Raw genomic sequence first — 27,574 nt, 5'->3', positions numbered from 1 at the left:
GTTAATATGAAGCTATTCCCATATTTTGGTTAAGTCGTTTCTATACAGGCCATTAATGCTAAGGTATATAATTTTTCGGTCTATCGTTTTATTCTTCCTTAAGATAAGTCCTAGACCTTCACAGTCCAGCGATCCCTTTTTCCATCCCATGTGTCTATGCTTGAATCATGCTGAGGGTTACTAAGGTGTGAGCGGGTGCAAGGAGCCGTCCTTTTGACCAATCTAAGATCTAAAGTCTCTTTTTGTGTCAGTAATTCATTCTTCCCTCCCAAGTCCAGTTTCTCTCTTAGCTTACTCCAGACAGATATATACATTTACTTGCAACTCATCTAGTCACACTCCGCTCTATGCTTTTTCCAATCTCGCTTCTGACACTCCCCCGAGCAATATTTCACCCTTTGACAACGTGAACACTTCTTCAAAGTAACTATAGCCTGGTCCTCTGGTTTCCCGCAGCTTCGACATCTTTCTACCCGAGTCACTGGGCTCCGCATCTTGGGAATGTCGGCAGGGTCAACGACTTCTTCGTTGAACGGAATTGCATAGGTCGGGCTGATTGCAATACGGATTGCATTTGGCGCTGCGTTTTCCCACTCAGGGAGAGACAAGAAGTTGTCTGGTAGAATTCCGTTACCACACGAGCACAGAACCTGTTCACCATCTTTGAGACTCAGTGGAATAGTTGCCCCCTTTCTCTTGTACTCGCAACTTTTGCCGTGAGACCAGGTACGGCACCGCTCAACCATTGATGGGAGAGCCTTCTTCCAAAGGCATAATTCTGCATCATCGACGTCTATACTTCCACATTCAAGTTCACGGAGAATCAGAAGGAAGGATTCCATCCGGCCCGATGTAACAAGATCCATCGTGAACGGGATAATAGCTGCATCAATAACAACAGATGCGGCATCTCCATCAATCCGTATGGCGGAGACGAAAACAAGCATGTGAATACCGCCTCGCTTCGGATGGTTGATTGCAAACAAACCGGTCTGGCCAGCCTGTAAGCCGGTGGCAATCATAAACATGGTAAACACAGATTCCTTGAAGTTGACCATCGGGTCATGAGAGATTCCGCTTTCGCCGCGCACAGTACGTAGATATTTTTCTCGGGCTGAAAACTGCATTGATGTCAACGTTGTCATCCATCGGTTTCGGTCCTTGTTTTCCAAATCAATGACCGGGAGGTTATCGAGATTCAGGTGCGGCATGTTGAGAGAAGCCGGAACACCAGACGAAGAGATTGCTGAAGGGTATGCAAAATCCAGCAGTATAGGAGAAGAACCAGGTTGCGCCAGTGGCACTATCAATTCGATGTAGCCTGTCGTTCTAGCAACTCGAGATTTCATTCCATCGGTGGTGACAGGCACCGGGAAGTTTAGAGGGCAAACAAGATCATGCTTGCCGAAAACAATATCGATGACGAAGGGGCTCGTCTGACGAAAATCGATCGGGACCTTATCCTTGAGGAACCCCTTGGCTCTCTTCGAAGTAATATCCAAGTGTCCCGTAAGGGTAGAGATGACAGACTCAGAGGGCGATATCTCGAGTAGAATCTTAGTGGTCTTGTCATCCTGGCCCTGGTTGACCACATTCTCGAGAGACTTAACAGCACTACATACAGCAGGATAACCATCCTGGCCGGGTAAATGCTTTGTCACGAATACGCTCGCCTTGTTATCAGTGCGCGTTTCAAAGACGGTCATGGTCAATCCCAGAATGGGACCATAAACCAAGGAGTTCTGCCCCGTAGGTGGAACACAAAGTCCAACCAATGCTGAGTTGGGCTCGTTTTGTAGGGTCGAAGTGGGCACGTAGAAAGATGCTATGAGAGGAGAGTCTCCGGCCCATCCATCCCGATCTCTTTCAATAACCACTTCAAACTCGTCCTCGTCAGACATCCTGTTGGTTTTAACATTACCAAAGGAAATTTGGATATCTCCAAATATATTCTGCCATCCCTCCGTGGCGTTGTGGCTAGATCTCACCGATCCGGCAAGTGGCGGTGATGCAAGCCCAAGAGGGTTGTTCTGATGTTTATACAATCGAGCAATGGCCGGTCTGGGTACAACTACCGTGACAGCGACTGCTGGTGGCAGGGATTTCCAGCGATTGAAGGCTCCATTTTGGGGAAGGCTTCTGCTCTCCTGGATAATCCATGGTTCGGTGTTGACACCAAGAAGGTGAAGCTGAAGGCACAGGTCTTGCATGCCATTGCTAGCCATCAAAAAGCGATGGTCTTGAGCAATGGAGTCAATGAGAGCTGAGCACATGGATGGCCAGTCGGTTGCAACCCGGGCCATGACAATCTTGAGCATGGTAGCAAAGCTTGTACGGATAAAGTGGCCATACGTGTTTGACCTCTGTCCCACACCTGACTTTGATATGTTCTCAGCTTCAAACATGTAGTCATAGAGTGGCGAAAGTAATTTGATGAGCTGCTTTGAGTCTATATGCAGCTTTCCGTGGCGAGCCTGACCTGAAAATTGGTTATCTCGCTTCCAAGCCAGTCGGTTTCGCGTTTGCGTTTCTCCTTTTGCTTCATTCATGAGTCCAATAAAAATCTCGTCAACATGGGACTCAACCTTGGCATTAGTCCAGTACTGCACAGGACTGAGACCAAGCAGAAGTGAGATGGTCGGTGCATGTCCAGAGAGAATCTTGTCTAGAGCATTCTTCTGATCACCCTCGGGTCTGATGAGCAATTCTGTGAAAAGGGACGCCCACGGCTCGTCTTTGAGAAGAGGCCCTGCTGCGAAGAGAATGTTGAGAGCCCCGATGTGATCACAAAGGTTTGAGGTATCGATCATATCGAACACCGATGGTCCTGAACCACCCTTTCCATATTCCTTCGGATCCAAGACCAACGGTCGTGGGTCCCAAGTTCGCCGGTATAGTTTGGCTGGCTTCCCTGTTGTATGCGCCGCCTGTAAACTGTGACAGAGCGTCAAAGCATCCGCAACGGCGAAGCGAATGACAATATTGCTCTTCAGCGACTTGAAAGCAGAGATCCATCCATTGAACTGGGCCTTCGCAGCAGCTGAGGCTACAAATTCTTTTCCTCTGATCTTGGGCTCAAGTGGAGAGCCTTCGAGAAGAGCAGCATAGGCCGTGGCAAGATGAAAGCCTAGGACTGGATCACTAGCGTAGTGTAGAATGTCGTTCTCGGAGAGAAGGCTTGCAAGGAGCGGGTTTGGCAGCTTATCCTTGGCTTGGCGAGGTGTAACTGTACCATTTTTCCAATATTGAGCGGATACATCCCCGATCTTTGCTCCTGCTTGTATGGAGAGTGGCGCTGCGGAACGCATAGCTGTCAAGTTGATGTGCCCTTCACCAAGCTTTTGTTCGTGTATGTCCTTAGATGGTTGGATGTTCTGCTGAAACGTCTCCATATAGCTGTCAGATTGACACTTGGATGCCGCAGCTTTGATTGACATCCAAGCACGACGGACATCTGATAGAGTATCAGCATCGCAGAATCGGATGGATTTTCCCCATGAACTGCTGCTCCATTCCTCAAGAGATTTGGAAACGTTCAGCAGCTTAGTGGCAGTAGCTAATACAATCTTGGCAGTCTCTTCGTCCACAAAAAGATGGTAGTAGACATTCCAAAGCTGCTCATCACTCAGCTCGCAGTCCTCATCAAGCAGGAATATCAAGAAGAAAGCATTGCGAGCTATTCTGGTCAACATATTGTGGTACTGTGATGCAGGGTAAGTAACCTACCAAGAATCTTTTCGACGACATCGCAGCAAGTGAAGTCAATTTTTCTCTGGGCTGATCCGATTAGTTTCAAGTCATTAGAAAGGGTTGGCATGTGCTCACGCAAGCCTTTCTCCAGGTATGTTGTGTAAAGAATATTGCGCACATCACCGCAGCCAAGCGACAGCACAGATGCGTCCTGGCCTGGTGGTACTGATCTGGTCAGACTGGTCGCTGGCGTGTTCCCGGCAGCGTAGAGAAAGCTAGTCTTTACGGCAATAGTTGGCGTAAGCATGGCCGACCAGTAGTGAGAGGAAAGTCTCACGGCCGATGGCAGATAGGAAATAGGAGAGTAATGTCTTTCTAAGAAATAAATAAGGTGTTAGGGGAGGTTTTGCAAGTATAAGGAAGCTCGGACTAATAAGGCAGAATATAAATGTGGCTGCGTCTTGTGAGTGGAGCTAGTGAGTGAGACGCTGAAAGATCTACCAAAATGACAGGGCAAGAGTAAAATAGAGTGAGAATGATATGTATGAGAAAGGGAAACAAATTTAATGTAATCCTAACTGGTCTGAGGCGATTAATGGACATGACGGAAAATCAACAGCCTCAACTCAACTTCATTTGGTGGTCAAGGAATGTTGAAACTCTCACACCAGTCAGTATTCACCATCAACTTGCAAACATCGATTCAAATTAGACCATTATCACGTTTAATCAAAGCACAGAGGTTAATCGTCAATGAATATTCCATTGGTGAAGTCCATATATCCCTCCCAAAAAGCAAAAGCCTCAACCTCAAAACTCCAAGCAGCCCAAGGGGGTGTTCGACACCCTACCGTGTTGAGACCTTTGCTTTCTATCAATTTCCCCCTAAAAGATCATAAGAATCCCATTCCGGTTCGCCAGTTCCTGCCCTAGTAGTCCATTGTTGATGGTGATGAAAACCCCGTTGAAATACCCAAGCCCGTTTTTACTTTCTTCTCCCCTATCCCTAGTGTACATGACCGCGAGCGTGCATTACGTAGAAGCGTGAGCGTCGTGAGAAAATGTGTCGCTTCTTCTGGAAACGATTGATCTCAATTGGTGTAACCCAAACAAAAAAGTGCATGGCTGATTAAGTACTGTTCCATGGCTTGCGCAAGACAAAGACAAAACAAACAAACAATGCTGGGCGCAAACTAGTTGCTGCCAAAGAAGACGTCGTCATTGTTGTTGGTGAACATGCCGACGTTGTCGAAATCATCGTCAAACTTGCTCATGAGCATGTTGGAGTCGCGATCCAGTTGAATAAGATCGTCGTCGTTGGCAAATTGATACAGCATTTCATCGTCTGCATTGCTTAGGCCAAGGGGAAGAGAAGCAGCCATGGTTGCCGAGGTGACGAAAGTTGTTGTCCCGGGAATGATGGTCAGATCGTCGTTGTTGATTGAGGTGTTGGGATCGACGTCGAAGAAGTGAGTGGCTGGGGGAGAGGATGATTGCGAGAGCTCAGGTGGTGTGTTGTACTGGCTTGCGATGCTCTTGGAAGGAGATGCAGCGTGCATAGGAGTGCCCTCCATGATGGCCTCCGGCGAGATGTATGAGTGTACACTGCCAGTGGAGGGGGAGGAGGCATACTCCTGAAGAGCGGCGGCTGTGATGCCAGTCATGGGTGCTGAAGAGACGGCCGCGAGGGCCTGGTTCTGCGAACTCATTCCAATGTCCATCATTTCATCAAGCATAAACTGTTCTGGTGAGTTGACAGCTGAGCTGTCAGAACAAGCAGAGAATGATGACATTGAGCTGACAGACATGTTCTTCTTGCGGGTTCGTGCCGACTTCTCCATGCGAGTCTCGATATCAGGGCGGCTCTTCTTGGGCGGTCTGCCTCGCTTGACAACCTTGCGCACGACGTTGTCAAATGCACCGATGCACATGCCTCGTTGGCGGTGTCGAGTAAGAGCATCGTGGCGAGCAAAGCTGTTGCCACATTCGCAAGGGTAGGGCTTGATTCCAGTATGGATTTTGGCGTGTCGCTTGAGATCGTGCTGTCGAACAAAGCACTTCTTGCAAGTGGGACACTGGTATTGTCGGTCATTGAGATGCGTCTGAACATGTGACTTGATGTTCTCCTTGCGGCCGAACTTCTTGCCACAATCTTCATATGTACATGTCCACTTGCCGTCGCTGGCGTCTGGGCCACTGATGAACTGGGCGATCTCATCCTGAGTGACTCCGGTCTCTGTCTTGGTCTCCTCGATGTTGATGCTGGCGATGCTGGCAGCGCTTGCGATGCTAGCAACTGACTCGGTGCGGCGGTGGGGAGAGTGACGACGAGAAGGTGTCTGAGAGGGAGTTCCAGAGACAGATTGAGGACCCATGGCATAGGATTGGAGTTCAGGCTTGTTATCAAAGGAGCCCATGTACTGTGTCATTTGTGGAGTGTTGGGAGTGGCTTGTTGTGGTAGTTGATGGTTGAGACCGTGGATGTCATCCCGGCCAAAGTCGCTCTCGATCTTCATGAACTCGTTGTTGAAGCTGTTCATGCTCATGTAGTCAGGTGTCGACATTGGCAGTCCATTGAAGGATGACTCAGGAAGAGTATTTGACCGAGCAGGGCTAGACATCACTTGCTCAGAATGTTGTCTGATGTCTTGGAAGATGGTCTGGGCCCTTCGGTTACCTCCACGGTTCCTCACGGGCTTGATCGTCTCTTCCAAAGACTCATCATAGCCATCAGCGAACCGACTTGACATGCCCTCATCCTTGACCAATCGGTCTTGGGGAGTCTCAATTGGCGTAGGGGGGAAGTAACCTTGCTCAAGGTTAGCCGTCTCAGGCATTGTCATTGTCCAGCTGAGCGACTGACTTTGTGTGTTCTGGTTCTGGTTCTGGTTCTGGTTAGGAGGCGTAGCGGGTCTTGTCGTTGAGTCCAAGGTCTCAAACTTGTTAACGCGGTCCATAATGCCACCACTTATCCTTCTTGAGGTTCTCCTTGTACTGGAGGTGTCACCTTCAGAGGACCAACCCTGAGCGGAGGAACCCTCAGAAGGAAAGTTGATGAACGTTGGAGTAGAAAGTGCACTGTCATTGTTAAAGATATCAAATTCCTTACCTCCCGACATATTGTCACCGTATGCAGCCTGTTGGCCCTTGCCCATCATCACGTTAAGATCAGTAGTGTAAGGGTCAAAGGGGAGTGAGTTGGGGTCAAAGCAGGACGGGTCGAATCGTTGTGTCTGAGGAGTTCCATGAGGGGACATGAGATAGTTCTCACTTCCACTTGGGGCCAGGTTGGCGTAAGGGTTCTGTGTGCCCGGGCGTGCTTGAATGCGTTGCTGCTGCGCTTCTCGCAGAACTTGCCGCGTAGAAATATTGGCTAATCCTGTGTTGTTAGTATTCGTACTTACCATGTAGTTCTGCCTTGTTGCTGCTGAGTTGATGTTCTGGTTCTGTTGTCGTCGAACATCCAGGCTGAGGCCGCGTCGGTGTGCGGTTTGTCGTTGTGTAGTTGGCAGATTAGGGATCTTGGCGCCCTCAAAAGCAGATGGTGTCGAGTTTTGACGCCGGTGCTGCTTTTGCCGGGCGTGAAGTCCTGTTGGATTGGACAGCATAATGTCGCAAGGGGAGTCCGGAAGGGAATTGTCGTCGGTCGATATTGTCGATGGGAACCTATAGGTCCGAAACTGTTTGATATGTCAGTCAACTTCTCGAATCCTTGACTGAACTTCATGTTCTTTACCTCACGCAGCGCAAGCACAGAGCGCCGGGCTAGTGGAACGTTGTTGTCGTTCTCAGTCGAGGTCGACTTTGCGATATAAGTTCAAATGTGGTTATGCCTGTAAGGCAATGATACTGGTTTGTGGAAGTGCTCTTTTTTGTCTGTGTTTGAGCTCTCCCTAGAGATGAGATAGATGCAATTGATGTACAAGCTCTGATTGATCTTGTTCTGTATGTATGTATGGATGGATAGATGTGAGAATGGAGTAGCTTTGGTGCTAGATGCAACAAGAGCAGCAGTGTGGATAACTTGGATCTTTGGGGTTGATAGTGAGATCGAGCTAAAAGTAAACAATCACCAGGGGCAACCAGAATCAAACCACTAAATCCAGCTTCACCCATGCTCAGCCGGTTACCCTGGCACACCTTGGCGGCTAGAGCTACTAAAAGAGTGTGCCAGCCAACTTCTGAGACGTGACCTGGCGACCGATGGTTCATTACACCATAGAACCATGTTTATTCGCGGGACACATCCCACTTCCTCATCATGATAAGATTCTAGCCGAGAATTGACCACTGACAGCACCACCCAAAGTGATCTCATCACCTGTATGTACTTGACAACTCGCATTCTCACAAGCCAACTCCCATAATAAACATTGATAACTAACTAGGTACTTTGCAGTTCAAAAGCCACAGCCAAAAGACGCAGCTCAAGCAATTCGAGTTGCCGCATGGGAATAGCATCATTGCCTTATTCCCTGTTGCTACCATAACAACCTAGGATTCCAGCATATGTCTCGGTCAATGGCAGCTGTAAACCACAACCCCCTGCAGCTGACGCAGATGACGTCTCGTTTCAGGATCAACACGATCAACAAAAAAGTGAGGTTGTCTCAAACAACCTGGAAATGAGAGAGCCTGGCTCATCGTCCATACCAAGTGCCTCTGCGCCATTGGACATACAAACGCTCAAAGGCCTCCAGCTTGTAACTGCATTCCAGCCAAACAATAGATGGCGATATCCTGTGTCACCATCACCTTGAACTGAACTCGTCGAAGGCGACGTTGCCTAGGTTCCCCAGTCCATGACTGCATATTCAGCTATTAAGTTCCTTCGCTTCCGACGGGAGGCGTTCTTCAGCACAAGGCATTCATTGCCTTGGAATCTCACCATTCCCTATCATTGACCGAGATCCTGTGACTCTTTGATGCAATACGATCTAGAAGCCTCACCGCCAATGGATTAATCCATGGTCTATCCAAAGGCAGTCCTTGGTTCTTTTTTTATTTGAGACAAGTTCTACGTTTTGTCGAAATTTGCAGTCGCTTCTTCGTTCAGTCGTCATCGTAAACAAAGCTCTCCCGCCGAAGAGGCAATCACCGTTGAAACTTAAACTTTGTTGTGTTCGACGTTTACAGGACATCTAATCGACACTTTTGCCCCAAAGATGGCGTTTTTTTCAACACCATATGCATCGGCCTATAACCAGGAGATCAAACAACAAAGCAGTATCATTCTCCATGAACAAACTGGGCGTCAGTAGCCATGCCAATGTTGACACTGTTCATAAAAAAGTCTCCAGGAAACTACCATCGTGTAAATAAAAGGTGTATCTTGATCCAAACTATAGACCCTTGCTTCTGTTTTTCACTGCGGCTTTCAACACAGTAATGAAGGGTAGTTGTTTGTAAATGTAGATAGTAATTCCCAGAGGTCGGGATCCAAAACACTCGGTAACTGGTGGCCGCTTTCCCGTGAATACAGATTCAAGAATGAATATTATGAGATATAAGCTCATTATTATAGAGTTCCTCATTCATTGACCCGAGCCTGTCCAGGTTAAGGTCGTGGCTGGGATAGTCGGCCCCACAAGGGGCCGTCACCGTTTATCACCACTTCCGCCAGCGGATACCAGCCGGCGCCGATGTATTGAAATAGACTCATACAATCGTTTGGGTGAGCACCCGCTCAACACCAACGAAGAAGGCAAGGTATTGGTCTGCTGAGATCTTCATACATCTATTGGCGTAGACAATCATAGAAAAATAAATATTACAACAAGTCTCCTAGGTAGTTCATGGGATTACACCATTATCCAATACAAGAACTTCTAGATATGTATCAAATTCTAGTTAATAAATGATGCACTTAACACTGCAAGGATCGCAACTAATGATACTGATGATTGTTTCTCTCTTCTCATAGCTGGCCGTTTCAACTGTAGCAGGTTGAAAAGTGAAAGCAAGAGCACGATATTCTAACTCTTACAAATAGAGCACTAAAGTACCTTACCTTAGTACTCAGATTATATAAAAGGACCTACTGCTAGACCTACCTAGTACCTTTGGTAACTACCTAGGTAGGTAGGTAAGGTAGGTATACCTTAAGTAGGTAAGGTACCTAATATTAAGTGCCTTACCATGCTATTTGCCCTGAATCCAATTGCACCTTCCTTAACAAAAGCGTAATGTAGGCAGGTACGATGTTGATGCTGAGAATCACTCCTGAGAAAAAGAACTGGGCAAGTGTTTGTGCATTTACAAACTTGGGCAGGAGCGAGCAGGCACCTTGGCAGTTGGCAGTTGGCAGTTGGCAGTTGGCAGTTGGCAGTTGGCAATAGCTGCCAGTGCAAGATTACCTAGGCACCTGCCCTCAAGTCAAGTAACCATCAAAGTTACTTCCTTTTTAGAACTTCTTCTCCCTGACTTTTCTCAACTTCTTTCTTCCAAAGTCAGTTTAAACATTCTCATCTCCCATCTTCTCCTTGATTGAACCAAGCACAGCCACTCATTCACTCAACCATGGCCGCAGACTCGCTGACAACCGCCAAGAACTCCGGTGTCATTGTGTTCGACAAATGCGAAACTATAGAGCGCCAGCGTGACAACATCTATGAGACTTCATTTCTCCAACGCCTCAAAAGCCCCTTCGTCGTGCAAACTGTCCCCTATACTGGATATCTACGCGCACTACAGCTGTATGGCAACGAGGATGCTTTCGATCTCACCCAAGACGAACGTGAGAACCTCTTGAACTGCAAGAATCTGGAATTCTGTCGATCCCTTGCTCGGGCCCAAGGCTACAATCCGGAGTCTGGTAACAGTGCGCCCTGGGCGGGTGTATACTTTCCGCTCAAGTTCATTCAGACATACCCCGGCCCCCGCATGGTCGTCCTTGAACCAGACGTTGAGGAGCAGACTCTCCCCAGTGAACAAACAGTTTCCAGCACAGACACGGAGGACCAGTCAACTTCCTCGACTACCGAGATCACCCAAGAGATCGGAATAGCTGAAGAAACATCCCTCGTTCCGTTCTCAACTCTTCAACTGTATGACTCCGCCAAACCAGCGACTCTCCGAGGCATGAGTGGTAGCCGCGTGCCCATTGAAGATGATTTCGGCAACACCTGTGTTGGCGGCATGGAAATGGCTGTCGTCGTGACAGAATTACTGGAGGGTGCTGTGAAAGGAAACTTCAATCTTGAGTGGAAGAGAGCAATCGAGGACACACTCGACTACATTGGAGGCTCGGAGAACATGGCCGCTTTTCTCGAAATGATGTACAAGAAATTCCCCAAGAAGAAGGACAATTCAGTGGCGTCAATTATTGGCCGTCGACTCCGCGGCTCGGAGTGAAGGAACCGAAGTTAGGAAGGATGCTTGAGATGTGGGACTACGATACTATGGTCGGATATCTGCTGTCAGCGAAGGATGGGTTTTGATATGTATGGTCTCTGGGATCTGCCCAAGAGAAGAGAAGACAATTTGCTTGTACGGAAACGGAGTGTTCATTCAGTCTTAACATGTCCAGTAGGGTTCCTGGTTCGTCGGTGAGCATGGAATAAAAATCGACACATAATATATTGCACGGGCCCATGATGTGCTGGCGGGACGTAATGGATCCTTCTGACGAACTATATGTACTACTGGTATGTATGCTAGGGGAGGAAAGAAAACTCAGGACTTTACCCCCAAGTAATAAAAATATTTAGGTAAATCTACCCTAAATTTAGGAGGCTCTTTACTAAGTTTATTTCGACAGCCTGTGTCAAGGTTCGGTGTTTTCTTGCCCCCCGAGGGTATGTAAGTCAGATACGATCAGATGCGGGTCATTGCTGGAAAGAGCATGCATATAGAGTAGTATTTCACTCGAAATAATTGTTATTGTTTTCCTTTTCGGTCTGGCCCTCGGTCATGTATGCCTAATGGTTTCGTTTTATTTATTAAAGACGTTGTCGGTTTGAGTCGGTAAAACAGTTTCAATCAACATCTGATTGGATAATAAGGGCTCCTGAGTCAACAACCACTAAGAGTTACCACAACAACCCTGAAAGCACAAGGGCCAGGCCCAAGAGGCGGGCGGGAGGTACCAACATCCTGGGAGCTTGGAGAGTCACTCACCTCGAACAAAATCACCCGATTTCCTCCAGCCTGCAGAATATCTCGCCCACTGCTATTGGCTGATCCTTGATTTTCCTAGGTTTCCTCCATCCGGGGTATAGACTCACCTTTTTCTACTGCATTTCCCTTGCCGCCGACCCTCTTTTGCATACAGCGAAACAGATAACGCCGGCAATCGTACGTATTCTGCCTTTGGCTGTGACGACAAGCCGGACCGACTCCTCGTCTCGTCTTCGTTCCATCTACCGCTATCATGTCGGGAAACACTTATAGAGGAACTCCCACTCGCAACCAGGGCCGTGGCGCGGTTCCTTTCACCAACAGTCCCAGTGGTGGTTCAAGCATCCCTCGTCCGGTCCTCGAACCCTCACCGCCTACTGAGACTGGATCTGCGGTCAGCGCGAGTCGTCAGAAGCAGAGCAAGCGTGATGAGGTTCGTCATGATATACCCTTGCGATTGGCCTCGACTGCGATATATACCTCGAAGGCTTCAAATTCCAATATACCAGGTTACTAATCTCCAACATAGGCCATCCGAAAGAAGCTCGAAAATGATCTCTCCAAGAAGAAGCACCTTACCAGCCGGGCTCGCCATTCACGAAAGGCTCCTCCCGGGACTGTCCTCGCATTGAAACCCAGTCAGGCCCTACAGATCAAGCCTGGCACCACCGTCTCCGAGGCTGCTCAGCTGATGGCCGCAAAACGCGAGGATTGTGTTCTGGTAACTGACGATGACGATCGCATTGCTGGTATTTTCACCGCAAAGGATCTTGCGTTCCGAGTTGTGGGAGCTGGAGCAAAAGCTTCTGCTATTACTATCGCTGAGATTATGACCAAGAACCCTCTTTGCGCTCGAACCGATACCAGTGCTACCGATGCCTTGGATCTCATGGTCCGAAAGGGTTTCCGACATTTGCCAGTTATGGACGAAAACCAGGATATTTCGGGTGTGTTGGATATTACCAAGTGCTTCTACGATGCCATGGAGAAGCTAGAGCGTGCCTACTCGTCCTCTAGAAAGCTTTACGATGCGCTTGAGGGCGTCCAGTCTGAACTGGGCTCGACTCAACCTCAGCAGATCATCCAATATGTCGAAGCTCTGCGCAGCAAGATGTCTGGGCCAACTTTGGAGACCGTGCTCAACGGTGTGCCCCCCACCACCGTGAGCGTGCGAACCTCGGTCAAGGAAGCTGCTCAGCTTATGAAGGAGAACCGTACAACCGCTGTCCTTGTTCAGGATCAAGGAGCTATTACGGGTATTTTCACCAGCAAGGATGTCGTTCTTCGAGTTATTGCACCTGGTCTTGACCCCGCCAACTGCAGTGTTGTGCGTGTCATGACCCCTCACCCCGACTTTGCACCCATGGATATGACCCTCCAGGCGGCTCTCCGCAAGATGCACGGTGAGTTGTTTAGGAAAATTTAGTAAAATGCCGCTAATATGGTTTTAGATGGTCACTACCTAAACCTCCCTGTCATGAATGATGGCGGTGAGATCGTTGGCATGGTGGACGTTCTCAAGCTAACATATGCCACACTTGACCAAATCAACGCCATGTCAAACACCAATGATGAGGGTCCCGCGTGGAATAAGTTCTGGCTGTCGCTCGATGCTGAGACAGAGTCCATGATGTCTGGAGAGGGTAGTGCAGCACAGCACACCAATCTGGGTTCTCGCCTGACCTCGCCTGATATGCACCGCGGTATCAACGATAGTCTCGCTCCTGGCGACTCAGCATCTCATGTTGGCATGGAGTCACCTCCACGTTCTGTTCTCCCCGATGTTCTCGAACATCAATTACCAGAAGAGCTCCCGTTCCCCTTCAAATTCAAGGCTCCATCTGGCCGTGTGCACCGTCTCAAGGTTACTGCGACAGAAGGCATCGAAGTTTTCGTCAACGCTGTTGCCTCCAAGCTTGGTGCTGAGGCAGATAGCATCGGTGGTGTGCCTCCTGTGTCTGACGGCAAGATTGTCGGTCCAGGTTTTGCAATGAGCTTTTTGGATGATGAAGGAGACTCTATCTCTATCACAGCCGACCATGACCTTCTCGAGGCTGTCATTCTGGCCCGCCAAGCTCACCATGATAAGGTCGATCTATTTGTCCATGATCCTGAGAAGCCACCTGTATCTGGGGCGCCTGCTACACCATCAGTCTCAACCGGGGCCGGTCTGCGAGAGCGGCGCAAGTGGTGGCCCGAAGAGGACGAGGATGATTCAGAAGATGAGGATGAGGATGATGAACCCGTACGGAGACGAAAGGGCCGTGCGGCACATACACACGCACAAGGCCCCGAGCAGCTTATTGCCGGTGTACCGAACGAGCTCATACTTCCTGGCGCAATTGTCACATTGGCCGTCACTATCATTGGTGTCTTTGCCATCGCCAGACTCACCAGTCGGTAAAGGCGGCATCTGCTGTTTGTAATGACATGATGAAGATGGAGGTGGGGGAGCTGTTTAGTGTAGATATTTAGAAAGAGAAAGTAGCTTTTTATGGTAGAGATTACCCTTGAAAGACTAATTCAATGCCAATAAATTTTCTTTGTCAGTAAAATATGTCTCATTGCCCGTTTCAGCATTGTTCGTTCGTTTGGAAAGTTGTGATGAGTTGTTGCTGGAGGATATTAGTCGGCCCGGAAAATCCCTCCACCCGATTCCTCAACCAGAGCCAAATTTTGGTACAGTCGAACGACTACCACGATAACCGAACGGTCTCCAAGTCGTCGCCATGATCCTGAGGAACGCCCCCGTGCGGCATTGTGAGTCAATTGAGCTCTACTTTATACAAATACCCAACTGACATGCTCAGGCCGCCACACATTGGCGTTTCCCATCTCTAGGTCCCTCGCCCGGCAAATGTCCACTCAGGTCACCACAAAGACTGAGACTACATCCGAAGAGTGGAAGACAACCCAGGCCGCTGTTGCGCCCCCAAAGATTGTCTCAGCGGCACGAAAGAAGCAACGGATTGTACAAGACGGTATTCTTTCTCTCAGGACCAACTCGGCGCACGAGCACAGGGGCGCTGCTTGGTCTACACCTCACTCCAACTCGAACTCGGCGGTACCTGCGACTCCTGCTCAGCAGTATAAAGAATGGCAAAGAATTCAGGCCAACACACGAAGTCTCGGTTCAAAACTGGAGAAGCGCTATATTCCCACCGAGCTTGTCAACAACCCACCTGGACCTGAGGATATCACTCTAGAGATGTTGATGGCTTCACAAACACATATTGGACATAAAACCTCGCTCTGGAACCCCGCGAACTCTCGGTACATCTATGGAGTGCGACAAGGTGTTCACATTATCTCCCTGGAAACGACTGCAGCACACCTGCGACGTGCGGCCCGTGTGGTGGAGGAGGTAGCATACAAGGCTGGCCTCATTCTCTTCGTAGGAAACCGAAAGGGTCAGATGGAGATTGTCACCCAGGCTGCTGAGATGGCTGGTGCCTGTCATTTGTTCACCAAGTGGACCCCTGGAGCTATCACCAATCGTGATGTTATTCTGAAGATGGCCGGAACAAAGGTTGTGGACCACAAGGACCAGGAACTCCCCGGCTTCGAGGCCTACAGAGGTTCGGCTCGGCCGCTGATGCCTGATCTGGTTGTTTGCTTAAACCCCCTTGAGAACTATACTCTTCTGTATGAGTGTGGTCTTAAGAGCATTCCTACGATTGGCGTTATTGATACCAACGTAGACCCATCATGGGTGACATATACCATTCCTGCGAACGATGACAGGTAAGGACTTCCACCAACTTTACGCATTTCTGTTACTGATGCATGGGTAGTCTACGAGCGATGGCTGTTGTTGGTGGTGTCCTAGGTCGAGCTGGCCAAAGAGGCCAACAGCGACGTATGGCAGATGCTAAGAAGAATAACATGGCGACATGGGAAAATTCTCCTGATATCGTACAGCACATGAACCGCGAAAAGAAGGCCGCTATTGCTGAACGCAAGAATGTAATGGGACAGATGCAACACAACCTCGAGGGATTCAATGAGGAGGAACAGAAGATTTTACGAGAGGGTCTCTACGGAGACGAGCTTGAGGTTACTGAGAGCGAGATGGTGGACATGATGGGACAGGCTGCCCTGGGAGCTGCAAAGGAGGCTGCCGCTGAAGCGCTTTCTTCATTGCCTGAGGAACACGCTAGCTCTGGCCCTGAGTCTTCTATACAGGCTGCTGCTTCTGAAGTCGTGGTTGAGGCTCAGGCTGAGTCCAACATCTCATCGCCAGAACAGCCTATCACCTCCGACGCAGCCACCTCAGCTCCCGAGCAACCCGCTGCACCAGAGGTAGTAGCCGACGTTCAGTCTGAGGTTAGCCCTACCAAATCAGCACAGGATTCTAGGCTAGCGAGCATCGAGGATCAGTTGTCAGGACTGAAGAGTGCGGCGGAGGCGATCGAGGCCGATATCAAGAGCGGCAAGCAGTAGAAAAGCTGTGTACAGTATTGAAATGTATGATAGCCTGCGAGAGGGATAGAGCATGAAAGCGATGTAAGCTGGAATGAATATATAAAAATGTATTGTTATGTATCAAGTATAAGGTATCAAACTGCTCTCATTTGCATCATAAGTATCGAGGCCGATCACGGCGATAACTACGGATAAACAATTGACCCGGCTTGTTTTACGGCCTAACATGACCTTGGATTCTCAGTGGCTTTTGTTTTCTCCAGGTGCGTGCCCCGCCTCCATGAAATTTTCGGGGCCTGCGCATTTCCCCTCATCACCAACGAACATTTCAGCACAGTCACAACGAACATCACATCACAGCACTACAAAAAAAAATACAAGCATTACGCACGCTGCGCTGCACCTCATTACAGAGCGGAGCACTGAATCTACTGGGGCTATAACTGAGCCCTACAGCGTCTCCAGTCGCTGTTTATTACCTTAGGTAGTTCCCTGTGGAGGCCCCCGGACTGTCTAAGGCGCGCCCTTTTCAGTCAAGGATCCAGGCCACCACCCACCCAACAGTGCATTGAAACGCCAGCCAGGCAGTTTTTACAGGCCACGGCACACCTACAGTAGTGGATTTCAGTACGGTCCGCCTGGAACTCGAGAGATCTTGATAGAGATTTCGGTGCGAAATCGGGATTTGGGAGAGCACTCCACAACATAGGAGCCTCCCATAATAGTTTAGCTTTTGAGCCGAGCTGTTCTTATTAAACTGTCTCGGCCTTTCCTGACACTTGAATTGGTATGCACCACTTTATACTTTTTCTCTCCTTCTGCACTTTTCAGTCTTGAGGGTGTTTGTTTGGTGTAAGACGACATCACCCTGAGATTGCGAAGATAGATTCGTAGGTGACAAGAATTATAAGGCTAACAATCCGGTTAATAGGGATCAAAGCTTGTCCTCCAATTAAATTATTCTTGTGTTTCTTCCCTCTTCTACACGTCAAACCCCGCATAAGGGTTTCATCCAGCAAAATGCCGGCCATGCTGGACGATCCGGCGAGCCCCACTATCTACCGAGTCTCCGGTCAGCCTCCGTATCCGGATCCGAACAACCCCGGGCTTCCGGCCGAAATGACCCCTAGGCAGGTCACGCTCCGTGATCGCCAGACCGTGGCCACTATTGTTCCGTTTTCCTCGAAACATCAGGTTCCTGAGTCGCTGATCGCCTACTTATGTGATCAGATCAACAAGGAAATTGAAGGCGGCGATACATATCCCATGATGGATCCCTTCGCCGCCGACAAGTTCGGTTCCTACTGGTTCCAGAACTTTGGCGCCATCATGCTCCTTGGAGATGTTGAACGTGCTGAGGATGTTGTAGAAGGCAAAGATTGGTCCCGGGAATGTCTCGGCAGCTTCTATATCAAGCCTAACTATCCCGGCCGCAGCAGCCATGTGTGCAACGCCGGGTTCCTTGTCACCGATGCCTCGCGTAACCGCGGTGTCGGTCGTCTCATGGGTGAGGCGTACCTTGACTGGGCACCTAAGTTGGGTTATACGTATAGCGTCTTCAACCTGGTGTACGAGACAAACGTTGCATCATGCCGTATCTGGGATGCGCTCGGCTTCAAGCGCATCGGTCGAGTCAAGGGTTGTGGAAACCTTCGCAGCTATCCCAACCAGCTGATTGATGCCATCATTTATGGGCGGGATTTGTCACCGCGCGAAAGCGAGGAACTCGTGAGTGAAGAGCGTTTCGACAAGATCAAGTTCTACCTCAAGTACGGCGAGTACCCGAACGGCGCTGACCGCGCTGAGAAAAGCAGGCTCCGCAGCGCAGCGACGCATTATAAGCTCCTCGACGGAGACAAGCTCATGCTCAAGGATAAGGAGGTTATATCCGATCCCGCCCGTCAGTTCGATGTTGCTCGTCAAGTTCATGTTCAGCAGCACGGGGGTATCAACAAAACTACCGCTACTATTGCAGAGAAGTACCACTGGAGCCGTATCAAAGAAACAGTCAGCGATGTGATTCGCAGTTGTGTGGAGTGCAAAGAGCTAGGCAAGACACCTAACCCTGGCGGTGCGAGAAAGGCAGCCTGCTCGAATAATCATGCGGGAGGGAGGAGAGGTGGTGCAAACACAGGTGACCATCATGCGCAGCCGACGAGTCCTCCCCCTGCCCAAATGTTACCACTGCAAGAGCACAACATGATGCCGGCAATTTCCCACCAGAGTCCAGATCACGATCATTCACCAAGTCCCTATGCTAACCCAGCCGATATCTCTCTCATTGCGCCTCCTCACGCTCTTCAAGGCAGCTCAATGGAACATACGCTTCACTCACACAGTCCCATGCTAGAAGACCCTCCCACTGGCCACCACCCACATGATCACAATGTATACCAACCGATCGACCCGCAGATCATCAACGAAGCTTCTCATGACCTTGGCCCCTTTGATCAATATCATTCGCCCGCTGACTTCCAAGCATTGCTCAATGCTACTGAAGATGTTGGTCCTGACGTTGTGGACAGAGATTTGGAGATGTTGATAGAACATCAAGACGATGACAATTTGATGGACGGGACGAATGGTATGGATGGTATGGGCGGCATAGGCGTGGGTGTCGGTGTTGGCGCAGACAATCACGGGCTTGTCCATAAGGAAAGGGGTCTGTATGATGTTGGCTTTGAAGGGCCAGGGGGGTAGTCAGAGGTGACTTTGTGATGCTGTCCTATTGATTTGAAGCATGAAGCGGGCGCTCCTGGATATAATTACATTTCTCTATCAATGAGCATGAGCTTGCGTTTCCCATGTGAATACTAAGATTCGGTTTGTGACTATTGATCTCGACTCTTCACTGTTCCCTTGATACGTCCAGACACCATCATTGAAACTATCACTGCTCTCCTTTAGCTAAGAATCTTGGCAAGTATACCTACAGAAAACATATTCTCGGCGGCTTTTGATCATAAGAATGAACAAATAGGTAAGTAACAAGGCGTCTCGCGTGTCTATCCCAAGTCAGACCAGCTTAGATCCCATCACGGAGGTGCCTGCTCAACCAATCAGCTTCTCCCCTGTGGCTTAGTTGGCTAAAGCGTCCGACTGTTATTAACTGACAATCGGGAGATCGGAAGTTCGAGCCTTCCCGGGGGAGTTTCGTTTAAAACCTGGTATTATTTTTGTCCTTTGTGGATATATTTTTGTTAGTTTATGCCAGGAGTGGAGTTTGGGTAGAAACCGTGGTTTGCAACTCAAGCCTTGTCAGATGGCCTAGATATGGGAGGATAGGAGACGATGCGAGCCCTGTGTAATTGACACTCTAGTTTATATGTTTCAGTACCATACTTGGAAGTTGTCAGTTACGAGCTGATACGAAGCTGAGGTGGTTGTCGACTTAAGAGTAATAACCTGATTGGTCGAGACAAGACCCTCAACTCCTATATGAAATGGCCCGTGCACGACTGGGGCAAGGCATGATGAGAAACGAGAAAGTGGAAGGCTGCCACATTTTTTTGGAAGCTTCCACTCATCACAAGCTCCTCCCACTTTGAACCCGCCAACGTGTTTCCCTCCCCCCACCAACCGACGACGGAGCGAAACTTAAGCCTGTACATACTTTTTACACGGCTGTAATCTCTGCCATTTAGATTCGGGTCAATCAATCACCGTCAACATGTCCTTCGGAGGCCAAACGCCGACGATTATCGTCCTCAAGGAAGGTCCGTTTTACCCCACCGCCAGCCCGCTTCACCCCTCGAATTCTTAGGGGGCATCTCCAAAAGAAGACGATATCAACACGACGCAACGGCAACAAATATGATCGCAATGGATAACTGACTTTAGCGCCTTCCTATAGGAACCGATACTTCCCAGGGCAAGGGACAGATCATCTCCAACATCAATGCCTGCCTCGCCGTCCAGGCTACAATCAAGTCCACTCTAGGTCCTTACGGCGGTGACCTTTTGATGGTTGATGAGAATGGCCGACAAACTATCACCAACGACGGCGCCACCGTGATGAAGGTTCGAAGCGCTCGATAAGATGCCCATTCACTTCCAGTTCTTTGCTAACTGGTCAAAGCTTCTCGACATCGTCCACCCCGCCGCAAGAATTCTCGTCGATATTGCTCGATCGCAAGATGCCGAAGTCGGTGATGGAACCACATCAGTCGTTGTCCTTGCCGGCGAGATCCTGAAGGAGGTCAAGGAACACGTTGAGCAGGGTGTTAGCTCTCAGATTATCATTAAGGGTCTGAGGAGGGCATCTCAGATGGCTGTCAACAAGATCAAGGAGGTTGCTGTTAGCACAAACGAGGGCAACCGCCGTGATACTCTTATCAAGCTGGCTTCTACTGCCATGACAAGCAAGCTGATCAAGAGAAATACTACATTCTTCACCAAGAGTACGCAAATACCCAACATGCATATGCCTTGGTCATCGAGCTAACTGATTTTAGTGGTTGTCGATGCCGTCTTGTCCCTTGACCAGGACGACCTCAACGAGAAGCTCATCGGCATCAAGAAGATCCCTGGTGGTTCCCTGACCGACTCCCTCTTCGTTAACGGTGTCGCCTTTAAGAAGACCTTTTCCTATGCCGGTTTCGAACAACAACCAAAATCTTTCGAGCAACCCAAGATCGTGTGCTTGAACGTCGAGCTGGAGCTCAAGGCCGAGAAGGACAACGCCGAGGTCCGTGTTGAGCAGGTTTCCGAGTACCAGGCAATCGTCGATGCGGAGTGGCAGATTATCTACAAGAAGCTTGAGGCAGTCTACAAGACTGGTGCCAAGGTTGTGCTCAGCAAGCTGCCCATCGGTGACCTGGCCACACAATTTTTCGCTGATCGAGATGTCTTCTGTGCTGGTCGTGTGGCTGGTGATGATATGGAGCGCGTTGTCCAGGCCACTGGTGCTGTTGTTCAATCGACATGTTCCGATATTCTGCCCGAGCATCTGGGTACCTGCGGCAAGTTCGAGGAGCGCCAGATAGGTGGTGAGCGTTTCAACTTTTTCGAGGACTGTCCCGAGGCCAAGACTTGCACCCTCGTCCTCCGCGGAGGCGCTGAGCAGTTTATTGCTGAAGTTGAGCGATCGCTGCACGATGCCATCATGATCGTTAAGCGTGCCATCCGAAACCATCTCATTGTCGGCGGCGGTGGTGCTACTGAGATGGAAGTTTCAGCATACCTTCACCAGTTCGCTGATAAGAACATCTCTACCAAGCAGCAAGCTATTATCAAGTCTTTTGCCAAGGCTCTTGAGATCATCCCTCGCCAGCTTTGTGACAATGCTGGTTTCGATGCCACTGATATTCTCAACAAGCTCCGTGTTGCGCACCGAAGGGGTCAGACATGGGCTGGTGTTGATTTCCAGAACGAGGGCGTTACTGACATGATGGAACAATTTGTCTGGGAGCCCGCTCTTGTCAAGATCAACGCTATCCAGGCTGCTACCGAGGCCAGCTGCCTCATCCTTGGAGTCGACGAGACTATCCGCAATGAGGAGAGTGCTAAGCCTCAGGCTCCTGGTCAGCTACCGCCAGGTGCTGCGCAGCGTGCTCTGCGGGGTCGCGGACGTGGCATGCCCCGGAGGTAAAGGGAGAGAATCATAATGAAAGATGGAGCATGATCAAGGGTTAAAATGGAAAACTTGACCTATCCTGAAAACATAGACTTGAAAGGTGGGAGGAGCAGTATTTGGCCGAGGGCTGGAAGATCTGTATGATACCTAGACTTATCTGACCTCTGAAACTTGATGACCTCTATCTACTACATGGCAAGAGCTGGTGAATGTGAGTCGCACTCGAAGAACTGTCAGGTCGAGTCCTACCTATACAGGCTTCGCGGTTTCATAGCCATGAAACTTGTAGCAATGGTAAATGTTAATATTTAAGTCTTACCTTATGTTATAATAGCATTACCTAGCTATTACAGTTTTGAAAACTTTCTATATTAAAAAAGAAATGATTAAAAAAAGAACATTTGTCTACAAGTATCTCTTTACTGCCTTAATTATAAGTAGTCCTAGCAGGCAAAAGAAGAAATTGTCTCCCCCGGGAAGGCTCGAACTTCCGATCTCCCGATTGTCTACTTAATAACAGTCGGACGCTTTAGCCAACTAAGCCACAGGGGAAAGGGGCAATTATTAGAAGATCAGACCTCTATTGAGCCTCATGTGTACAAGAACGAAATGCAAGAGATAACCTCATATCTTCTTCTATACCTACTCTAGTTCTTTGCTTCTTGAGCATCATGAAGCCGGATTCATATGCTGATGATTATATAGAGGGGCTTAATATCTGGCATACCTGCAATATCTTTCTCTTGATACTCGACATGTGTTGCGTTCCTGGTCCACTTCTAGTTATGCTGATGGTCACCGCGGAAGGGGGACAGTTTACAATGAGCGCCTTTGCCTTGGTTTGCTTCATCACGGCAGCGAACGTCTTGGATTGTTTGACGTTGACAACGAACTGAACCTTCAATTACAAATCGTTCTTTATAAGGTTGATTGTGATTTTTGGGACAGCTTTATTGCTGGAACTTCCATCCCAGACTTTTTCTTGAGAGTAGCAGATACGAGACTGCAATCGGTGATGTATCATTTACTTGGATCACCAGGATCCGGTTTCAGACAGCTAAAAATTCCTATAACTCAGATTAGGCATCCCCCCAATAAAGGCCCAATTCGTCGTTTCGTCTTACTACATTATGCTTCCTCTATTGAGAAGAAGCTACAAGCGAACAGACCAGTGGCATACCCTATACTGCCTCATGCCAAGTCCTACAGCCAATAGGAACATTTTATGTTATGGAGGAGAACTCTGTTCCTGGCTGGGAATTGATTAGATCGTAATGAGATCGGAGGATCTAAACCAATAAACTTTACGCCGCATCTGAATACATGAGGTATATATGCAAGCCCTTCCGTAGCTTGGTATTCTACATTTTGTTCCTGTGAAATATCCAACCTAGTCGTTGGCTTCACGACGACAATGCCTCCAGATAATTTTTGATGCCTAAATTGATCTTAGCTTCTTGAGGGGTAGATAAGAAACAGAAGTGGGCATCCCGAATCTGATATCGGAGGTCGAGGCTCCGATGGAGCTTAAGCGGCGCGGTAACGGCCCCGTTGAGACCGAGGACCAGGTTGACCAGTTTGGGAATGGATGCACGTGTGAGAAGCTTTTGGGCGGTAGTTTAAACGCAATTGAGTTACGGAGCACAGCCGAACAAACTAATCCTGATTTCAACAAACACATGTGAATACTCAGGGCCGAGGGGAAGCAAATGGAAAGGGTCGGTTTCGCATTTAGGTACTGTACCTAGCTTCGAGTTCACTACTATCAGGAACTTGACTCTTTCAGATGCAGTATCGAGGTACAAAAACCCAAGGATGTGCTCACTGAGTTATTCTTTGATAGCAACAGTATTTCAAAGCCAGGAATACAGATCACATCTGCATATAGTAGCGAATAGACATGTATGTACTCACAATCAATATCAATCCGCCACGAGTTCATTAATGAGCCTTTTTAAACTTGCAGGAATGCAACGGGAAGACCCTGCGATGATGCTAAAGTTAGCACCAGGGGCATACGCTAGGCTCCATAAAGCCCCTGACGTTACCTCATTTTGGCCAACCAATGCCACTAAAATGTGGTCTCTCCTGGTCAGTCGGTGGAGGGCGGGCTCCTTCCTCTCCACTGCTACTGAGCTCTCACTTTGAGACTGTCGGGTCCTTTCTTGTCTTTGTCCCCCGACACCCTCTAACGTTCGCTATCGTGTTTGTCTTGTCCATCTGCATCTCTTTTGCGTCGTTTTCTTGTCGGAGTTTGACTTATTTGCTTCTTTTGGCCAACCCGACACGAAGAAGGAGGCACAAGAAAGCCAGTTCAAGTTGGTCTGGTACTAAACGGAATGCTGCTGCGCTCAGTACCGTAGGCGACACCACAGTCTTTGACGACATAGATCAAGCGACCCCTCTAGCGAAACATCGCGTCACCTTATAGCAGGGCGCAGTCTGAACTGAATCTTCTATCCAAGCCTTAATCGACCACCCAAAAGCCTCGCCTCGGCGAGCAACGATCCGTCGCAATGCTTCCACTTCGTCGGCGTGGACGATTTTACGCCATAGTCGCTGTGGCTATGGTCTTCCTGCTGTACCGATTCATGCAAAATTCATGGTCACAGGCTCCTCACTTCGAAACGGTGAAGCAACCGAGCCAGCCAGCTTCTGACCCAGTACAGGGCTCCAAAGAAGCTTTTGAACCGCCTGTCGTACCGCCGCCCGTCCAGCTTCCCGATTCCGAGCAGGGTTCCAACGCTGCCAATAAACCCAAACCAGCTGTGCCCCAAGATGGACCAACTGTACCAGAGAAGGTTGCAGAGAAAGTCGACACACCGGCAGAAGAGAAGCCTGCCGTCGATAAACCCATCTCTGTTGGGGACGCTGCGCTGCCAGACGACAGGAAGGAGGAGCACAAGCAGCCGGCCGACCAAAGCACACCACAGATTCCCGATGTTCACTTCAAGGACCCTCCTAAGCAGGCCGACAACCCTGATATTCCTGATGTCAACGTTGATGGATCCAAAGTTCACTGGACCAAGCCCAAGGAGAACTTCCCTATTCCCCCTGAGTCAATCAGACCAGTCCCAACCGGCACAGCTCCCAGTATCAACAGAATCCAGTTCGACTTCCAACCCGAAGACGTACAGACAAGTACCACTCGGTTGGATCGACTGAAACGTGTCAAGGCAGAGATTGAACGGGCCTGGACTGGTTATCGCAAATTTGCATTCCCACATGATGAACTCAAGCCTGCTTCTATGAAGTATCGCGACACTTTTTGTGGCTGGGGCGCGACACTCATCGATTCGCTTGATACTCTTTGGATCGCTGGTATGAAGGAGGAGTTTGATGAAGCCGCCAAGGCTGTCGCCAATGTCGACTTCACTTACTCCGACCGTAACGACATTCCCGTTTTTGAAACTACCATTCGTTACTTGGGTGGCCTTATCGCTGCGTACGATGTTAGTGGTGGATCCTCTGGCCAGTATAAGATTCTGCTGGATAAGGCCGTCGAACTTGCGGAGATCCTTATGGGCGTTTTTGATACACCTAACCGCATGCCCCTATTATATTATCGATGGCATGAGCCTTATGCTTCTCAACCCCACCGAGCGAGCACTGTTGGAATCGCCGAGCTTGGAACTCTGTCTATGGAGTTCACTCGCCTCGCTCAATTGACGGGTACCAACAAATACTATGATGCTATTGACCGTATCACCGACGCCTTGATTGAGATGCAAGCAGCGGGTACTGATATTCCAGGACTTTTCCCCGAACGCATCGATGCCTCTGGATGTAATAGGACCGCTACCACTCGGACTGAAAGCCTCAGCCAAGAGGCCCGGGAGCAAGTCAATTCTGCCGACCTGACTAGGGAACCCGAAGGATTTGATCCCACGAAACTGGGCGGAGATTTAGCCTCTCCCGCACAGCTCCCTCAGGCTGATAGTCGTTGGGAGGATAAGCTCCAACGCCGCGATGTTCCTGTAGATACCGATGAGGCAACTAAAGCGGGTGACCAGACACCGGCTCGATCTGGGCCGCAACAGGCGCCCCCTCTTGCTGCAGATGGATCTTCGGCAGACTGGGATTGCAAGCCTCAGGGTCTTGTTTCCAGTAGCCCTAACTACGGACATTACCATATGGGAGGTGCCCAAGATTCAGCCTACGAGTATTTCCCCAAGGTATGTTGCTCCGTCATCATTCTTCATGATAATTTTGTCTGACGTAAAATTAGCAATATTTGCTCTTGAATGGTCTGGAACCCAAGTATCGCCCGCTCTATGAGAACACCATCGACGCGATTAATGAATGGCTGCTTTATCGACCTATGATCAAAGACGACGGCTGGGATGTGTTCTTCACAGGAAAGTTGACGACTTCTAGCCGGGGTGACTCAGAATGGTTAAAGACCTACGACATGGCTCATCTCGCATGCTTCGTTGGAGGCATGTATGGACTAGGCGGTAAGATCTTTGGTCGTGATGGGGATATTGACAAGGCCAAAAAGCTCACTGATGGTTGCGTGTGGGCATATCAGTCAACGGTTACTGGTATAATGCCTGAATATGCCCACCTGGTCGCCTGCCCTGCCCTGGAAAAGTGTGCTTTCAGTGAAGAGAGTTGGTATGAGGATCTCGACCCTAACAGAGAATGGCGCGATAGTGAGTTTCGGAAATGGTCAGACGGCGAGGCCCAGAGGAAGCTCGCAGAAGGAGCTGCTCCCGCCGCTGCCCAGCATAACAAGCCCGATGATTCAAGCAAGGGACCAGAGCCTGTTGTTAATCCGCCAAAGGTGGTCAGGCGGGCAGGAATACCGATGCCTGAGCTGGATAGGAGTATGGAAGAGGACGACTCGGAGTTTGGATCAACGCTCCCCGATTCGCTCAAGCAGAAAATTGGACTGAACAAGGACGGGTCTGAAAAGACCAAAGCAGAAAAGGCTGATTCGGGCAAGACTGATTCGGAGAAAGCCAAACCTGCCCCAGTCGAGCTAGAAAACAAACCCGCTGCTGTCCAAGATACAACGGAAAACACCATCGCGCCGAAGCCTGTCACCGTAGACAGCTTTGATGCCGTCAGAAACGCAGAACAAGTTGCTGGTTCTGATGATATACCTCTGGAGAGGCCCGTGACGCACGAGGAGTACGTCAAGTCGAGGATTCAAAGAGAAAAATTACCTCCAGGCTACACCGATATAATTAATCGGAATTACATCCTTCGGTAGGTTTGCATTTGTAATGCTTTTATTGCCTCTCCTAACATAAAGTTACAGACCTGAGGCGATTGAATCTGTTTGGTACATGTATCGCATTACTGGCGATACTACCTGGATGGACAAGGGTTGGAAGATGTTCCAGGCTACAATTGCTGCTACTCGCACCGAATTCGCCAACAGCGCCATCGAAGATGTGATGGGTACAGAGAATAATCTGAAGGACGAGATGGAGAGCTTCTGGATTTCTGAGACTCTCAAGTACTACTATCTTCTCTTTTCAGAGCCTAACGTCATAAGCCTTGACGAATGGGTTCTCAACACGGAAGCACATCCTTTCAAGAGGTCAACATGAAAGTAATTTCAGCGCGTGTTTACAAGTCAGTATACCAAGAGCTTGCTCAAAGGATGTTGAAGTTTTGAAAAGGAGGAAGAAGAGAGGCAAAGCTATTTCATTATCGGGCAACTCGAAGTCATGACAAAGGCGTTTTTTGGAGGCTGGTCAGGATAGTGTATGATTATAAGGCGCTAGTCATCTGAGGATCTATCAATGTACATAC

At 49.1% G+C, this 27,574-nt stretch overlaps 9 protein-coding genes and 2 non-coding genes across 11 annotated transcripts; 8 read left to right on the top strand and 3 right to left on the bottom strand.

Annotated features, from left to right (window-relative positions):
* Positions 1 to 329: 329 nt before the first annotated feature.
* J7337_007021 (uncharacterized protein) lies at positions 330 to 3,997 on the bottom strand (the record flags this gene model as incomplete). Its single annotated transcript, XM_044824677.1, has 2 exons — positions 330 to 3,676; positions 3,727 to 3,997. The coding sequence occupies 2 exons, from the start codon at positions 3,995 to 3,997 to the stop codon at positions 330 to 332; spliced, it is 3,618 nt and encodes a 1,205-aa protein (XP_044680334.1).
* An 886-nt stretch (positions 3,998 to 4,883) lies between these two features.
* On the bottom strand, positions 4,884 to 7,298 carry J7337_007020 (uncharacterized protein; the record flags this gene model as incomplete). The annotated part of the gene is made up of 2 exons (XM_044824676.1): positions 4,884 to 7,069; positions 7,091 to 7,298. 2 exons carry the CDS (start codon positions 7,296 to 7,298, stop codon positions 4,884 to 4,886), a joined length of 2,394 nt encoding a protein of 797 aa, XP_044680333.1.
* A 2,911-nt stretch (positions 7,299 to 10,209) lies between these two features.
* On the top strand, positions 10,210 to 11,043 carry J7337_007019 (uncharacterized protein; the record flags this gene model as incomplete). Its single annotated transcript, XM_044824675.1, has 1 exon — positions 10,210 to 11,043. One exon carries the CDS (start codon positions 10,210 to 10,212, stop codon positions 11,041 to 11,043), a length of 834 nt encoding a protein of 277 aa, XP_044680332.1.
* Positions 11,044 to 12,061: 1,018 nt separating this feature from the next.
* Positions 12,062 to 14,212, top strand: J7337_007018 (uncharacterized protein; the record flags this gene model as incomplete). Its single annotated transcript, XM_044824674.1, has 3 exons — positions 12,062 to 12,241; positions 12,338 to 13,211; positions 13,260 to 14,212. 3 exons carry the CDS (start codon positions 12,062 to 12,064, stop codon positions 14,210 to 14,212), a joined length of 2,007 nt encoding a protein of 668 aa, XP_044680331.1.
* Positions 14,213 to 14,665: 453 nt separating this feature from the next.
* On the top strand, positions 14,666 to 16,251 carry J7337_007017 (uncharacterized protein; the record flags this gene model as incomplete). Its single annotated transcript, XM_044824673.1, has 2 exons — positions 14,666 to 15,552; positions 15,603 to 16,251. The coding sequence occupies 2 exons, from the start codon at positions 14,666 to 14,668 to the stop codon at positions 16,249 to 16,251; spliced, it is 1,536 nt and encodes a 511-aa protein (XP_044680330.1).
* Positions 16,252 to 17,253: 1,002 nt separating this feature from the next.
* J7337_007016 (uncharacterized protein) lies at positions 17,254 to 18,933 on the top strand (the record flags this gene model as incomplete). Its single annotated transcript, XM_044824672.1, has 1 exon — positions 17,254 to 18,933. The coding sequence occupies one exon, from the start codon at positions 17,254 to 17,256 to the stop codon at positions 18,931 to 18,933; it is 1,680 nt and encodes a 559-aa protein (XP_044680329.1).
* Positions 18,934 to 19,300: 367 nt separating this feature from the next.
* On the top strand, positions 19,301 to 19,384 carry J7337_007015. Its single transcript has one exon. It is a non-coding gene; the product is annotated as a tRNA-Asn (tRNA).
* A 519-nt stretch (positions 19,385 to 19,903) lies between these two features.
* CCT7_2 (T-complex protein 1 subunit eta) lies at positions 19,904 to 20,271 on the top strand (the record flags this gene model as incomplete). The annotated part of the gene is made up of 2 exons (XM_044824671.1): positions 19,904 to 19,949; positions 20,087 to 20,271. The coding sequence occupies 2 exons, from the start codon at positions 19,904 to 19,906 to the stop codon at positions 20,269 to 20,271; spliced, it is 231 nt and encodes a 76-aa protein (XP_044680328.1).
* A 1-nt stretch (position 20,272) lies between these two features.
* On the top strand, positions 20,273 to 21,823 carry CCT7_1 (T-complex protein 1 subunit eta; the record flags this gene model as incomplete). The annotated part of the gene is made up of 2 exons (XM_044824670.1): positions 20,273 to 20,633; positions 20,688 to 21,823. The coding sequence occupies 2 exons, from the start codon at positions 20,273 to 20,275 to the stop codon at positions 21,821 to 21,823; spliced, it is 1,497 nt and encodes a 498-aa protein (XP_044680327.1).
* A 452-nt stretch (positions 21,824 to 22,275) lies between these two features.
* Positions 22,276 to 22,360, bottom strand: J7337_007012. Its single transcript has one exon. It is a non-coding gene; the product is annotated as a tRNA-Asn (tRNA).
* Positions 22,361 to 24,324: 1,964 nt separating this feature from the next.
* On the top strand, positions 24,325 to 27,369 carry J7337_007011 (uncharacterized protein; the record flags this gene model as incomplete). The annotated part of the gene is made up of 3 exons (XM_044824669.1): positions 24,325 to 25,983; positions 26,037 to 27,022; positions 27,075 to 27,369. The coding sequence occupies 3 exons, from the start codon at positions 24,325 to 24,327 to the stop codon at positions 27,367 to 27,369; spliced, it is 2,940 nt and encodes a 979-aa protein (XP_044680326.1).
* Positions 27,370 to 27,574: the final 205 nt, after the last annotated feature.

The sequence above is a fragment of the Fusarium musae genome, chromosome 5, assembly GCF_019915245.1.
Source record: "Fusarium musae strain F31 chromosome 5, whole genome shotgun sequence".
NCBI lineage: Eukaryota > Fungi > Ascomycota > Sordariomycetes > Hypocreales > Nectriaceae > Fusarium > Fusarium musae.
Note: the sequence above shows the minus strand (reverse complement) of the source record. Positions and strands in the feature narration are given on the sequence as shown.